The sequence below is a fragment of the Anastrepha obliqua genome, chromosome 4 (genome assembly GCF_027943255.1).
Source record: "Anastrepha obliqua isolate idAnaObli1 chromosome 4, idAnaObli1_1.0, whole genome shotgun sequence".
NCBI lineage: Eukaryota > Metazoa > Arthropoda > Insecta > Diptera > Tephritidae > Anastrepha > Anastrepha obliqua.
In genome coordinates, this window is record NC_072895.1 from 122,415,419 (window position 1) to 122,432,362 (window position 16,944).

General features: G+C 33.9%; 2 protein-coding genes across 2 annotated transcripts in view; both read right to left on the bottom strand.

Moving 5' to 3' along the window:
• LOC129243502 (serine-rich adhesin for platelets) overlaps nt 1–16,944 on the bottom strand; it is a 131,612-nt gene that overhangs the window by 80,056 nt on the left and 34,612 nt on the right. The window lies entirely within an intron of this gene.
• On the bottom strand, nt 11,837–13,015 carry LOC129243503 (uncharacterized). The gene has a single exon (XM_054880565.1). It carries the CDS (start codon nt 12,975–12,977, stop codon nt 12,012–12,014), a length of 966 nt encoding a protein of 321 aa, XP_054736540.1. The 5' UTR covers nt 12,978–13,015; the 3' UTR covers nt 11,837–12,011.

Here is a 16,944-nt window from a genome sequence, read left to right on the forward strand (position 1 = left end):
TACTTTTTATGGTAAAATATTTGTCATTTATTTTTCAGCAAAAACTCCTCTGCCACAATAATGAACAATAGCTAAATTGTTGTTTATATTTTCAATAGAAAAAAATCCATTGTCTGTTTCATTTTTGGCATATTGTGCACGCCTGCAGAAATTATAGCGTGTAATTTCAATTCAGGTAGCTTTATAGTGGGACAATCAATTTTTGGAAAATAAAATACATAAATAGTAACTATATGAAGGGGGAAGGAAGAATTATGTATAGGGTTGTTTAATAGGTGCGCTTCAACTTTTTTTCCCATAGGGAGGGCGAACGACGCAATATTTTTTATTTTTCGCTTGTCATTTGTAAACTTCATTAGTATAGATTTCATCATGGAACGCTACACACTTGAGCAACGATTGAAAATCGTACAAATTTTTTATGAAAATAATCGTTCTGTTGCTGCTACTTTAAGAGCATTACGGCCATTTTATGGTCCATTTAACAAGCCGTCCCGTTTTGGGGTTAGTGAAGTCATTGGTCTACAGTAACAAGCCGGCGACGATTTGTGAGCTCAGAGCCAATATTGAACGCGAAATTGCTGGAATTTCGGCCGATTTATGCAAAAGAGTGGTCGAAAATTGGGTTCAACGATTGGACTTCGTAAAACGTGCACGCGGTGGTCATGCAAAAGAAATCGAATTTCATACTTAAATGTATATGTTCAAACTCGATAATAAAAAAAAAATTAGTTAAAAAAGTCAAACCGTTTGTGTTTTATTCAAAAAAGTTCAAAAGTTGAAGCGCTCTTACTGAAAAACCCTATATATGCTTTGCTTTACAAACGAAGAATGTGATTCTTTTGATTTGAAGTGTGCCAAGACCTTTTACAAGACGAAAATGTATGTGCATATGTACTGGCTGTCACCAAAATATATTTTTTAAAATTGTATAAATGTGTGCATATACTCGTATTTTGGTTTCTTCAAAATTAGAGTATTTCTGTGTCCTGTTTGCGAACTGTACTCTTACTTCCCTTTTCAACTCTTTGGCTATTTTAGTAAGCATGAATCCACACGAGATTATACGAGAGAACATAAGAGACCTATCCACCCATTATAAATTATTTTCACGCAGACAGTGCCATTAGACGAACTTCTTACAAAATCTAGACATTTTTTCCAGCTGCCATTAAAAAGGTCAAATTAGAAAATTTCTTAGTTTTCAGCAAAAATCAAAGGAAACCTACAATCGAACTCCTTCTATATGAGGGATATTTTCAAACTTTAAACTATCGTCTATTAATTTGTATCCCTAACCCCATAATAGTGGTTGGGGCAAGCAATTGCATGCGTAATAAAATACTAAATTGCTTACGATAACTACATCTTAGTTGATTAAAGTGGGAACATTTTTTAAAAGATATATTTTAGCTCTTGTATGGATTATTTTAAAACAAAACACTAAAACTAAAGTTTTCAAATGATGAACAAGTTTGTTTGAGTGGCAGCAGTTATATACAGTTCAAAGGTAGATGTTAAAATAATTAGCCAAATTGCAATATATTTTTTAAATTATTAATGATAGCTGTCTACATTTAAAATTTGGGAGGTGGAACAGTGGGAATATGCTTATAGCTCGCTTTTCTATGTACATATAAATATAAGATAAATGTGTCTACAAAGGTGTGATTTTTGAAACATTTAAAAGTGGGAACAGTTTTATTAACCTGAGACGAGTTTTAAAAATATCCACAATTAGATTTTCTGTACATTATTTCAGAACAAAGAGCTAAGAAAAGAGTATTCAGAGTGTAAACAATTTTTAGTGAGTGGGAACAGTTTTAATAAGTTGTTAAAGATAACTGTCAGGACAGTTTTATGAGCCTGGGCACAATTTTTTAAAACTTCCACAATTAGATTTTGTGTGCATTATTACAAAGTTAATAACTAAGAAAAAAGTACTCCGAGTTAGAACAATTTTGTATGAATGGGAACAGTTTTAATCAGCTTTTAAAGGTACCTGCAAGTAGATTTTCTATGTAGATTTATAATAAAAATCTAGTTGCGAATATGGGATTTTCAAAACATTCAAAGGTGGGGACAGTTGTATGAGCCTTGGAACAGTTTTTAAAGGAGGTATGAAATATTTTATTTAAGTGGGAACAGATTTATTTAGCTTCAAAGTAAGCCCTCGATTATATTACCTACCGCTGTTAAAAACTTTTACTATCAATGGTTATTTCATGCTTACAGTGGGCTTTAAACTCGAAACCAACCGTAACGCATAAACCTATTCGGCCACGCGGCTACCAAAACATCCACCTCTGATGCATCCTCGAAATATGGGAAATATTAACTGTAAGTATTGTGAGTAGTTCTGGTGTACATGAAATATGGGAAATATTAACTGTAACATGGCATGCAAATGAATTTTTACTTGCCTCTTTGGTTTGTATCTATAATACAACAAAAAGAATATGGCCTGCATAGATTATGTGCAGCCTACACATTTGGTCATCTTTAGCAAGTAATAATTTCCAATAAAGGTTTTTAAACACCTTGAAATACAATTAAATCAACAACAAAATTAGCCAATAAAAGTGACCAACTTAAATTTTTAATACCAGGCCTGTTAACCTATTTAAGAAACACGAATGCAAATGATTTTTTAATTGCAGAATTCATAAAGCACATTGAAATTCTTTTTGTTTTTTGTTGTTGCTCACATTTGTGACTTATAATAACTTTCTTTCGATACAAGCTTGGGTTTTCAACTCAATTAACTTGCACATCATTCACGAAGACGCACCCACACATGCAAATATTCATATACTTTTATGCAACCAGCGCGACTTCAACTGCATTTCAAAATAAATTAAAATATGAAGGGGGAAAGCTAACACAGAATAATTGGAATTGTTCTTTAAAATTGCCGCAAAAGATCGTAAAAACTTTTTATTTTAAGCATAACAACATATTTATGAGCAATAATCAGAAAAACCAAAAACAAGTCAGTGGCTTTAGAAGGTAAACATGATTTTGGTTGCATTAAGATGCATAGTCGTCTATTGACAATAAAGCGCCGTCGCATATGAGTAAGCAATATGACATACAAACAAGAAAATAATGAAAACATAAAAAAGCAGCCTACGGCAATGCATGACTTAAACGACAAGTGACTAAGCCCCCTTTGGTAGGTCCGCTAGGTTGTGTGTGTTTGTATGCGCAGTAAGCATAACGGTTTTAAGCTGGGACAACCACGCATAAAGCACTGCGCAACCTTCCTGCAGCAGCAGCAGAGGTGGCAGCGACAGCGACAGCGGTTATTAAAAGGTCAAAAAACTGTCATATGACGTTTGTAAGGGGCGGTGGCGACCAGCCAGTCAGTCTGACAGACAGACAGTTAACCGAACAACCAATCAACCAACCAAAACTTCGAGCTTGAAGCGCGGTCTGTGCGGTAAAACGTGGCGGCAATAATAAATACACGCAATAACAATAGCAACAGCGACATAGCCTATGCTAGCATGCAACACAAGGCAGGCAATGCACGAGTACAACAGAAGTCATGCCACAAAAACCACCTGTAGATATGTTATTGGTGTATAACTGCACATGTACACATGGGCATACATGCTTCTCTTCGCCTAAGTGTTGTTGCTGCTAACTATTGTTGCAATCTCTATTTAATAAGCAATAAATTTCCACTAATTACGCGGGCAGCGCACCAAAAACTAGTAAAACGGCGGCAGAAAGTAAAATTGTGGAAAAAGGAAACGCAGCACATGCATACACACAAACAAAACAGTGCACATGCGAGTATTGATATGTGCATAACAAACAATTCAATAAAACAGCTATAAATAAGCGATTTTCCGACAGTGTGGCGTCAAAAAATGTGAAATCAGACTTCTTATTTAGTGTTTGTTTTCTGTTGCTTATCGGTTAAGTGTTTTTTTGTTGTTGATTTAGTTGGTTGACGTTGCGGAAAGCAATTGAACTTTTGTAAAGACGCACACAAACAAACAAAGCAACAATATTCGTCAAACAATAACTGAAAACGACAAGTGCAGTTAGATAATAACAAATACAAATACAACAGACAACAATTGCCATTGCATTCATCAATTGCGGCATTTGTTACACACTTTCCCTTGTCGCTCGTACTGCAGTGGAAAGAGAGAAAAGCGTCTGTAACTCAAACTGCATAAGATTGTTGCAAGCAACGCAATTTATTTTGCAACAATAGTACTACTTATGACAAGTGTTTATGTTGTTGCTTTGGTACAGCTGTTATTGTGTTGACATATTGGTATTGGTAGGCATTGTTGCATTTACGCTCGTCTTCACACAGCCCTTAGAGTCGTAGTTGAATGCAGTTGCTAATTAAGCAATTTATTTTAAGTGTTCGTCTGTTAAGACGTATGCGATAATGTACGATAATGCAGACAAGGTGGAAGGAAATAAAAGAGGCATGAAATATTTATGGGTATATGAAAACTTTTGTTTATTACTGCTGGGAACCCTTTAAGATTATTGGATGAAAAATTCAACGAAAGTAGATTTGTTTCATGGAATTATGCATTCTATTTTTGTATTTTGGATTTTCCAATTTTGCTGTTGCAAGTCTTTGAAAGATATGCCAGACAAATTAGAATGACGGATTTTGACCTTAAGCAAGAAAAACACGTGTTTTCACGAGTGGTAACAGTTTTATTTACTTGAGAACAGCTTCAAAAATTTCTGTTCAGCTGTCGAAGAAATATTTCCAGAACTCTAGAATAGATTTTGTTCCATTTTTGCTCAATGGTTCAATGTACCCAAGCGTGACATATCAACATTGTTGGAGAGCCTGTCAACTTATTTCTATGCAATTCGTAGATATGGCGTAAATTTCTACGTGTGGGAACAGTTTTTGCTATCTGGGAACAGTTTGATAAATTAATCATTGTGTCCAAAAATATGTTTTCCTAAGTTTTCATGAATTTGGAAAAGTTTTAAATAAATATTATAAATATTGGAATTGGAATAAAACATTGGAGAACAGAAAACATAAGCTCGTCTGGACATTTGTAAATAAAGTATATTCAACATCCTACTGAAACTAATAAATTGATTAATAATTTGAAATAAACATTTTTTTGTTCCAAAAATGTGGAACTCACAAATATAAAAATCAAACTAAATATTCCTAATTAGGTAGCTTTTAAAAACTCTTTAAATGTGAATAAGTTTGTGAGTGAGAACAGTTTTTGTCACTGGGAACAGTTTGTAAAAGTTTCGATGTAATATCCCAAAACATGCTCTTTAACTTTCTAAACAATATTAGAAGTTTTCTATCAAAGGTTTGTTGAAAATATTCCACGATTCTAAGCTCGTTACAGGCTATGATGAACATTTTCCGACCTTTAATGTACTTTCTAATTAATATTTCGAGACTTTTACCGGCCTCTTTCTCGTTAGTCATAAAAAGTTTGCATTCATTTGAAATGGTTAACAGTAATTACGAAATATATTTTTTTAAAGTTAGTCAGAATACTTCTTGTAAATTTGCAACCATATTATTATACTTTATATAAATGTATGTACATATGTATGTAAGCATATTGCTCATATAAATACAGTCATTGTATGCATCTATGCACATACTCGTATATTTTCACGGAAGTCATGGCGACACTATTTATGGGTACTTTTGCTGCTTGCTGTCTGCCCTCTAATAAAAGTCGATAAAAATATATTTATTTTTATCCATTTACTTCATAAGAAAGTTGTATGCATATTTCCCTTATTAAATTATTGCATGAAGTTCGCAAATAAACATGAATGTACATACATATGTATGAGTATTGCATAAGTACGTGCTTTTATGAACTCATACGTCCACATATATACGTATTAGTTTGTACATATGTATATGTGTGTACATACATGCATACATACAGATTGTGTATGCGCAGTGTATCATCGCTTTATATTGCATATTTTTTCATTGACCACAAGTAGTGCTATATTAAAGATAAGGATTGAATCATCTGAACACAGTGTAGCAAATACTTTACTATTATGTTTATTTTTATAAACCCTATGTATGCGAAAATTACGTAGTACTAAAAAAATAATTTTTTATACTTCATAAAACACACAATTACCACTTATGTTTTAAATTGCGAAGAAAAATTAACTAAAAACTAAATGAAATTCACTCGCATTCCTTTGAACATTCAAACATTTCGTTCACCTTATTCGCTATTGAAATAGAAAGTAATTACCATTAGCATTGGCATTACCATAAAGAGATGGCAAATTATGGCATCACACACATACCAACTCATTAACATTTCAATAGTGGGTAGTTATAAACAAATAACAAATAACACCAACACCTTTAAAACAGAAAAAGAAGAGAAAAAACCCGTAACAAACATAAGATTTGCTGAGTAATGATGGATGTAAGCTGAGTAATCGTAAAAGTGGTTGAGTCAAGAAACTCTGCACACAGAAGCGTTTCATTGTATTCACATAAGTTGGAATGAGCACCACCAACAAAAAACACAACAAATTGACGACAAATGAAGAAGAGCAAATTTTAAGTGCGACTGTTGATAGAGTGTTGCTGTTATTACTACTTTGTTTGTTAATATCTTCTCACCTACTTGAAGTACGAACTCGCATGCGTGTGAGAGGGTGTGCGTGAATGTTTTGCAGTAGGCAGTGCTGAGCCTACGCTGCTGAGATTTTATGCTCGCTTGCATAATGAGCGAATGTTAATGTGCGAATGCACCTAAGGTAGTGAAATTTTTAATTTTTCATAAATGGCCATGTAATCAAAAGTAATGCTATATATTTGTTAAGCATTTCTATTTCCATTTCATTGGTTGGCAACTTGTATGATATTTTGCGGGAACTCCTTTTTTATGTTTGCTTATGCAATAGTAGCTTTTTACACACTACAAACTTGCTCGCAAAATATCTGTATATCTCGTGAGCGTACTAAAAGACTTTAAAAATTATACAGGAAAATTTACGTTTACAACTTTTAAACACAAAACTTACTTAATTTATAATTGCAATCATTTTGAAAAGTGAAATAAGTTTGAACAGTTTTTGTGGGTCTGAAAAAATTTAATTTTTAGTAAATCCTAACGAAGCTATAATGTGCTTATTGCCAATTGAAAGTAATATAGATTTTACAATGCTTAGGATAGCAACTAAGAAAGCTACAGGACAGCATTGGAATTGAAGAAAACTGATGCCTGATTTTATTTCTGCCTTAGATCAATTGTACTGAAGGATGTTTTATGTGTTACGAATAGTTCAGGTTAAGGCATTGAGTACACAATAAGATGTTTGCCAAGTTAAATAAAGCGCACTTAGGGTTTCTTCCTTGTGTTAACCGACGAAATGAAGAAAACGCAGTGAAAGCCAACGGATTTCCCGACGCAGAGGAAGGCCCCCAGCAGGTAACAGTAGGATTACCTACTTTCAGTCCTATTGTGCCTTTATTCGTACGAATGTTTTCATTTTATGCTTCTCATTATTTTTCCATTGATCTCGAGCAAGTTTTGTGAATTTTTTTTCGGTAGATACTACTTTTACAAGAACAAAAAAATATATATAAGTTACAAAAAGTTATTTAGAGGTTAATAGCGTACCTTTAGCAGCGATACATCCATTTTGAAGGTGGGAACAGTTTGCATTATCCAGGAACCGTTTATAAAAGTTCCTGTTTTCCCCTAAACTATAATTCCCATGTTCGTTTTATGGCTTTTAAAGCTTCCATTCTTAAGAAAGAAGTGTTGGAAAGAGTAACCAATAATAAAAATTCAATTATGTACAAAAATTTCAGCACAGCGCGTATAGAATTCTCAACCTAATTATACAGAAATTAAATAGCACTTCAAATTGAAAGCAAAAAATTGAACACGATAAACAAAAGCAGATCTAGCATGATGCAAAGAATAATGAGATGGCGCCTATCGTGGTCCCGTTACTTTGCTCTCAGCGAATTTGACAACGAGTTACGTGATTTTAGCTCCAGTATGGCCAGATTACCATTTTCGTAACTTGATTTAGCATTTTTTTTTGTTATTTAGTCTCGGAGTTTTAGTTCTTTCCTCATGACATTTTTCTAGCCTGTTCTAATTAAAATGTAATTTTTATAATTTTGTAAAATATACATTTTTTAATAATTATTTAAATAATTCACTCAGTTTTATTTAGGTTTACTTTTTTTTAACATCTGGTGGCATTGCCTGCGATTGCGGGTGTTGTTGGTGTTCTTCTGCTTTCAGCAGTCAAATCTCTCTCTCTCGCTACTGCAGTGTTGCCTAGCTTTGGATATAAAAACGCACTATAATGCCCATTCAAAGAAAATAACACAATAAATTTTTATTGAATCACTTAAAGAAATTTATATGCGTGACAAATTGTCTTTAGAATGTGCGTTTGTTTTATTAAATGTGTTTATGTACAATTTAATTTTAATTTTTTTAAGAGAAACTCGTTTGTTAATGGAACGACTTTTTTGCTATATTTGAGGTTATGAAACTAGATAAGGTACTCTTTTTGTAATGTCATATAAATGTCAGTATGGTTTCTTTAGTATAATATTTTCTGTTTTTTTTTGTTGCTTATTTTTACAATGAATACACCTCTTGATGCCCTATGTCCCACTAAGGGTTGATGGCCGGGAGGAACGATTACACCTCTATGGTTTTAATCTCATTCAGTAAATTCAAACGCCTTTTAAAATGTGTAAAAAGGTTTTAAATCTTAGGAAGAGTTGAAATTTAATATTTTTGCATAACCTTAAAAGGAGCAAAAAATTAAATTCACACTTTCAAAATTTATAAGAACCAACTACTTTTCATTATCTCTAAAATCTTCTCAGAGTGACCTTTTTTAACCTTGTTTTGTATAGTAATACAGTTTTTTTTTAACTTAAAGTTTCGGTAGCTTTAAATTAAAAAAAAAGACACAAACACGAAACTTCAAAATTTTCGCATTTTCGGTATAAAAAAGCACTAAATTTATTGCGAAGAGCAAATAGTTGGCAATACTGCACAACTTGGAAAAACGTGACGTCACGTACTCTCTGATGGGCGCAATCTTTTTTCTATCATTCTTGCAGATCTAGCAATACGTAGAAAAAATATTCCCAACATTCAATCGATACTTAAATTTTATTCATTTGTAAAACACAACTCTACCAGCGGAGCTTCTAAATCTTTATACTATGTACATACGTATATATGACATAAAGCTCCGGTTTCTCAGCCTGATATACGAAGCCTGGTGAACACCAGTTTTGGGATACCGTTTCCTGAATATAATACAATATAAACCAAAGTATGGATTTTTTTTTTTTGAGTGTGGGGTTTATATATTTTGCATATTTCGATATTAGAATTTGTTTTCAACCCTACGAATGGCTGTTTTTATATTTGTTACAGAGGAATCAGCTAAGATGTTGTTATAACATTTTCCTTCATCGCTGTGGAAGTGCAAAAAAAAAAAGAACAAATCGAAAAATAAGATAAATATTACGACTGAAAACAGTTGAACTCAGTGCAAAAATATTTATCGTTTATTTTCATACCGAGTGTACAGAACATTTGAAGAAGAAACAAAGGAAATTATATAAAAATTAAAGTAAAAATTTGAACCTTTCTAAAACGAAATATGTAGTGAATTGTCACATCGACAGTACTTTGATGAGTTTGCCATTCTCTGCGAATTAAATCTCCAACAATTTTTGTTATTGGCTTGGACGTAAATGCCACAATAATTTAGCTGATTCAAGAAAAATAATGAAGCTCAGCGTTTAAAGATGAATATACGAAACGTATGCATGTGTGTGCTTAAAATATACATGTGAACAATATACATCAACATCTATGCGTTGTATAAAAATCGATTTTCAGTCAAAGAGCACTGATCTACACCAAAAATTAAATAGCCATGGTTTTCTTGCTACTCACGAGACGAAAAAAATTTTGACCAATAAAATGGTCAACTTAAGCATGAAGACATGAAAATGTAGCACTAAAAGGATGATTTGCTTGGATATTATAGATTTAAAGGCGTAGATAAATATATTTAGATATTTTAGAGGCTAAACAATTCCTGAAGTTGAAAAGCTCTAGAAAACCAGAAGCTTCTATACTGGAATACTACTAACGAAATGAAGACAATAGATCTAAAGATTTGCATGATATGAGGGAGAGCCGATAAGGTCCTGAAGATTATAACAAATGACGGTGCTACCTAGAATTCAAAGTTTTGAATTTCAAAAACAATCTCCCAAAAGAACGTAGTCTATCTACGTACATTTTTTGACAGATCTGTCGAGTACTCTACGGTTTATTTTTTATAAAATACAGTTCAAGCGGAATAAATCATGAAAGCATTATATGACTTTTTGACTATGTACTGAAGCCATCCACCGCCTCTTTAATTTAGTTATAAAATATTTGCTAATTTGTTGCATAGTGTATGCAATTAGAGTAATAGCTCACTATTTTTCTTGAAAATGTTCTATGAATGCATGCACAGTAGCTGTAACGAGTTGTGCAACATGTGGCATGTGGCAATCGAAAGTAGGTCAAAGAAATTGCCACTGATAAGCAACCGTAAGAGGCGAATTGCAAACATCGGCAATTAAAACGCAAAAATAAAAAATAAAAACAATAAAAAACTCTTTAATGTTAAACGCGCCAAGGCATGATGTGGCTGCTGAAACAAGTAAAAACAAAAAGCAAAGGCAAATGTATTTAAGTAAACTGAATTGTTTCATAGTAAACCATTTGGGCTGAATTTTAATTACAAACCTCAATTAATACTCGGATGCCATAAGCCGAGTTTCAATCTAAGCGCGTAATGAAATTTACACAAATGTACGAAAACATAAAGGGTGGCCAATCTAGCGTATATATGTATGTATACATATATATATTTCTTTGACTTTGCGACTTGATTTGCAGACTTGACTTTGAGCGTGACGTGTTAAAAATTTTATTTTTGGTTAGAAATTTTACAAAATGCGTCGTTTTTTGCACAAAAGAAGTTCGAAAATATTAAATCCGAATATCGAAAATCGAGAAATCAGCTAAAACGGTGATGTCAGTTGGTCACCTAGAAGCTTCGATTTAACTCCATTAGACTATTTTTTAAGCATACATTTTTGGCTTACCATCCAGACACTTTTTCAAGAGCGAACTTTGAAATCAAACCTGCCGTTGGCCAGATAAGAGCCGAAGCTTCTGGAAAAGTACTGAAAAATTGGTTACATTGCAAGGGTTACTCTAAAATAAGCCGCGGATTACATTCAAATGACGAAGTTTGCTTGAAAAATATTCATGCGTCTCTTATTTATAGCCAAATTCAATAAAATTCCATAAGCAAAATATGTTACCCTGTTTAGTTGAAGTTCGTCTGAGTGTTAGATTAATAAACAACTAAGTAGGTTTTAGTTTTGTACGGTTTTTTCAAACGACCACCTAAAAATAAATATTACCAATTAGTTTACAGCAAGACAAATGGACACAAACACTCGTCTCTGAAAATATTCGATATGATGCATGAGGGTATAGGCAGAGGAAGACGAAGGTCTCCACTGCGGTGGAAGGACCAAGTGGAAAAGGACACGGCTACACTTGGCATTTCTAATTGGCGTCGGTGCGGACGCGAAAAAGAAACGACTGGAATGCTTTTTTACTGAGCCAATAATTATTTTTCTTATAATAATCTTTATACAAAAAAATCTCGTGCATAAAAAATTTCATTATCCTAGCAGCACTACTAATTTTGCGAAAAATGGACGAAGTCCTGAAATGAAACAGTACGAACCAAATAACAGTGAATAATTGACGAACTCTAATTTTATTGACCAATTCTTTGTAAGGATGAAACTAAAGCATACATTTTAGCGTATTTATTTTTAAGCGAAATACGTTGATAAAATTGACTCAGCTTCCTTTCATCATAAAAATGTTTGTATGTAACTTTCTCCATCATTGGCAATCCCCTTATGGGCATTCCTTGGCATACCATTGGCACGCTGGTACATCCTCTCCATTTTTATCCATTCCATAAACATAGCGTCTGCTCTGATCGTAAAGCGAAGTACTTGCGCAAATGACGCGTCCACTCTGGCTAAATATCAGCTGGTTTTGGTAGAGTGAGACAGTCCAATCGGCATGGGAGGGTTTTCCATTGCTGGAACGCCAAACTGTCAGTAGATTTGTTTTACCAGCGTAGCTGTTGCGTTCCAAATATGCGTAACGTCTAGTCTTCAGATTTTTCAGTGAGAATTTCAATTTCGTCTGTCGATTATTTGACACGTCGCTCAATTCTTTCGTCCAAGCGACTTTTTGGTTATTATTATTATTCCAAACGAAAACATAGTCGCGCTGTTGATCGATATGCATATCTGAGGCAAAGCTGTAGGTCAAGTACTTACGGTTCATTAGGCAGAAAGATGATTGAAAGAATAAGAAGTCGAGCGAGGGTGGCAAATAACTGATATAATTATTCAGGGTTCTCTTCACGGAGTTGGTTAAACTCGAATAAAAGCCGTTATTTTTAATTTTTGAAAAATAATATGCCACATTGAAGGTATATTTGTCATTCACATCGCCGTTATCGTCAAATTTTTTGAACAAATACAAATGCAGGTTGACCATCTTCTTAAAGGACTCAAAATTGCCATTGTAGATATTGTCCAAAGCAAAGGCCAGTGCTGGTAAATCACTAACGCTGTATCTTTTATCGATTGCGTTTTCATTCCAGTTTCTCACACCAAGAAAATTGGTAGCACGTCCTTCGATCTCTGCAGCAGGCTCTAATGGGGCATCTAATGAATTTGGCGCTTCCCGTGCCTCCGGTGTGTCTGGTATGTCAGGCGAGTCCGGCGAATCCGGCACGCTGGCTGATGCAGCCTGATGCAAAATTGCCACAGCAACGAGAACTGCCGCGAATACTTTGGAGAACATTGCTTTCGAAACACTTGCACTTGAATTGTTTTTTGCTGGACTGCACAGCGCCTATTTATAGGTGTCTGTCTAGGGTTGAGAGAGTTTTCGCTTATCAATTCAATTAATTGGAAGCAAATATCGGTAATAAACAAGTGATACTTTGAGTGTTTTAAGTGTGAACAAATTAAAACTTATTTATTTAAAAGCTAATTCCGGGTGCAAAACGTCCGGGCCTAATGAAGTAATATGAATAACTGATAGAGTGTTGACAATAACTGTTGTTACGGTCAGCAAATAAACAGTTAACTGTAATCAGTAGAAGTTAATAAGTGCTAAGTTGTGGATGAAAGTGGTGAAAAGGGGAAAGTACAATTACAGTCTGGAGCGTTCGGGGATGTATATGGTACATTTCTCAATACACATTTATTAAAAAGTCTGAAATTTGAACAAGCGCTGAACGATTATTCTACGGAAACAAAGGAAGAGTGAACGGGAATTAAAAGGTTGGGGAATTTTTATTTGAGCTTATAGTTCAGATCGTGACTTTGTGCGCTTACAAAGAGGCTGACAAGGCTAGTATTATTCCACCTATGTACTATTGCAACGGTCAGAAACAGCAAGAACAGTCGTTTGAGTTGCGCCACAGAGTTAAATGTCTAAGGGTTCAGAATAGGTATATAGAAAATTCCATCAGCAAGCAGCGAATTCCAATTGCGCGTTTGCTGTAAGAGTGCAGTGATGCCAGATTGTAGGAAATTTCTCTATTTTAGAGATATTTTGCAAAGGGACATTTTAGCAATTAAAGGGTTTTTCTTGTACCCCAATTATCTACGCACAATTGATGAGAATTCCAGTAAGAATAATCGTTCCTCTTACATAATTAATCGTTCAGTGAATATTTTCATTCGCAGTGTACTTTGATAACAATTACTCGAGAAATTTCTTGAACTTCGATTTGTTTCACAATTCCGTAGAAATCCTATTAAAAAAAAATTAAATATCCAGATACATATTTACTCGCATGTTTAGGTCCCGTATAATATCCAACTCGGATCTGCTAAAAATAGGTAACCAGCTCGACGCGGCGACTGAAATTCGAAAAAGGAAAGGACAAAAGTGATGACAATGTTGCTAGGCAGACTCTGCGTTGGAACCCACACTGGGTACGCCATGTACCACCTGGAGGTGCTCAACAGAATCTGAAATGAACTTCCTTAGCCTTACGCGGAATGAACTGGGATATTTATATACCTCTAAACCATGTTCGTTGGCGAAGAGGCGTAGTTGACGACGTTTGCTCCAATAGAAGCTAAAGAAAAAAAAATATTTACTTGTATTTATCGTCACTGATATTAACGTTGGTTATGAATGCGAAGAAATCTTGTCAAATTTAACTTTGAGAGATAGAGTTGTTTTCCAAGAAAAGTATTTGAATCTTTGTAAATTTCCTGTTCTTGGCTTTTGATAACACTTTCGAAGAATTAAAATTTTTAAAACCAAATCTTGCTTTCTTGCAGCAGCGTAAAGCTGTTTGCAATAAAAAGAAAGTTTGCAGAAATGACCACAAGCGTTTCTTTCCTACTCAGCAATAAATTCAAACCGATACGCATTAATAACATCGCTCTATATAAACATTGGGGATTTTTAGATTGTGACATCCTGTAGCAAATGGGGAAATGTATGTACGACTATGCAATGTGAACTCAAAAATAACCAGCGCGACCTGCCAAACATTCTAAGCACTCGAGGCGCCTTAGTTGTCTAACAACTTTTCAATATTGTCATTGACCTCCGGCTCGAAGGATCATGCTTAGCTTTGAAAGAAAGGTGATAGCTACTGAGAAGTGTGAAAAGTAGGCTTTGGGGTGAGTTCATCTGCCGTTTTTGAGACTCGTTAATGTTTCTATAATAATAATAATAAATTATTTTATAAGCCTGTTCAGAAATATCTTTTTTGAGGTAAGCGAATGAGAAAATAAATAAATAACGCGGATCGCCAAAACTGTTAAGATCCAAAATTCCAGGGTTTTGTAGTTCGAATTTCTTACAAAAAATTTTGGTATGCAGTTTTAATTTGCTGACAAATCGCGTTATATTTTTATAATTTTTTCCCCTTATTATTATACACAAAATTTCGTACATATAACAAAAATTTTAAAAACTACACGTAACCTGCAGCCTCTTCTGCATACAATTCCAACTTATTACACTTTTTGCTGCTACAAATTAAACGATCAGCATGATCCATCATTTTACGCATCTATCACAAAAATTTGAGACGCCAGAAATTGACCACATAATAAATCTTCGAAGAAAACAAATTTCATAGTCATGATTTAATTACTTCATTACATGTAACCAACTCCAAAAAGAGTTTCCAAAACTCAAAATTTTATGGTGAAAGATGAAGCATTAATGAGAAAAAAATCTGAAGACAAATCGGCAGACGCCCTCTTACCAAAATATTTACTCGTACCACCGCAAAGGCCAAACTCTCCTGCAGGAAGCATGAAATTGTTCTTAATAAATAATTCAATTTATAACCATAACAAAGAGGAGAGTGAAAAGTGTGCCGCAGGCGTTGCAGCAAGTCAAGAATGCATGTGTGTGTATGTATAAGTGGCTAAGTAAGCAGTAGCGAACGGCATGCTAAAGGCTGGCTGAAGGAATTAATAAAGGCCAACAAAATTTTGATGAGTGCCTGAATGTACATATGCCCATACATACATATTTACATGTACATACTTGTGTGTGTGGCCCACACACGCGCCAAATGGCTGACATGCAACAGGGGGCGGCAATAAATGTTCGGACGCGGCTCTGGCAGCAGGCGGACACTTTTCATATAAATATATGTACATACACACATTCATATATACATTGTGAGTACAAGCAAGCCGCAGCGGCTGCACCAACCAACGGGTTCCTCCAACATCCTCCAGTGGCAAGTTGCATTGGCGGTGCGGTGCTTTAATGATTTTCAATGTACAAAATGAGTGAATTTTTAATAAGCGACAGTTATGTAGAGATTTGCCGTTATTAGGTAGGAATAAAATGTGAGATGCGAAAAAACGAATAAGAAGAATTGGTTGAAATCGTAAAACTACTGTAAGCAAAAAAAATCGGATGTTTTATGTTAGCGCTTAAGTTAAATGGTTGAGTGGCTAAGAGAATTATTTGATGAGCTTGGAAAAGGAAGAAATGGGAATGAATTAAAAAAATTGTAATTCATTAGTAATTAATGCATGGATATGGAGTGCTAAGGAAGGTCAATGCGGGTTTCGACGCAAGCTTAAAATAATATATGTAAATAGTAAATATGAAAATAACAGGCCGACCAGATCAAAAGGAAAAAAATAAAAAGAAATTACAATCAAGCTTCCAATGATGCCGGTGAAAATAGATGTGAAAGTTTAGTATTCTTAGAGAAATCTGTCTATATCTGAAATATAGATTATACAGCCGCGCAAAAATTGGCTTAATAAATTTTTTTATATGTTTGATATATGTACATATGTAAAATCCTACATATACATATGTATGTGCAGTATTAAGGTGTGTGCGAGTGAGTTCTTAGTTGAGTGTTCTGGATGAAATTACAATAGTTTTGACTTAAAAGGAATTTTCAAAAAAGTTTCTTGTAATGCTTAATCTAAAACAATTTCTAAAGACCTTTTTTTAAAAACATTAAATTTTACATATCTTTTAAAGTTTTTTAACAAAAAAGGATTGAGTTTTTATAGAATTCACATCCTTTACAAGTAAAGGTCACCGATTGGAGTTACATATGTAAGCATCCTCACATACCAATATATTTCAGAATTTTATGTAAGAAACATTTTTGAAAAAAAAATTAAAAGAAAAAAAATCTTTTTTTTTTGTAATCAAAAATGTTTATTAAAAAATGTAAATGCGTTTTGTGAATGCTTTTTAGGTACATATTTTCTTTTTTTTTATTTACAATGGAAAAGCGACCATACGCTTT

Bases quoted from the DNA above. Each gene is read 5' to 3' on its own strand.
- LOC129243503 (XM_054880565.1), bottom strand. From the start codon at position 12,977: ATGTTCTCCAAAGTATTCGCGGCAGTTCTCGTTGCTGTGGCAATTTTG.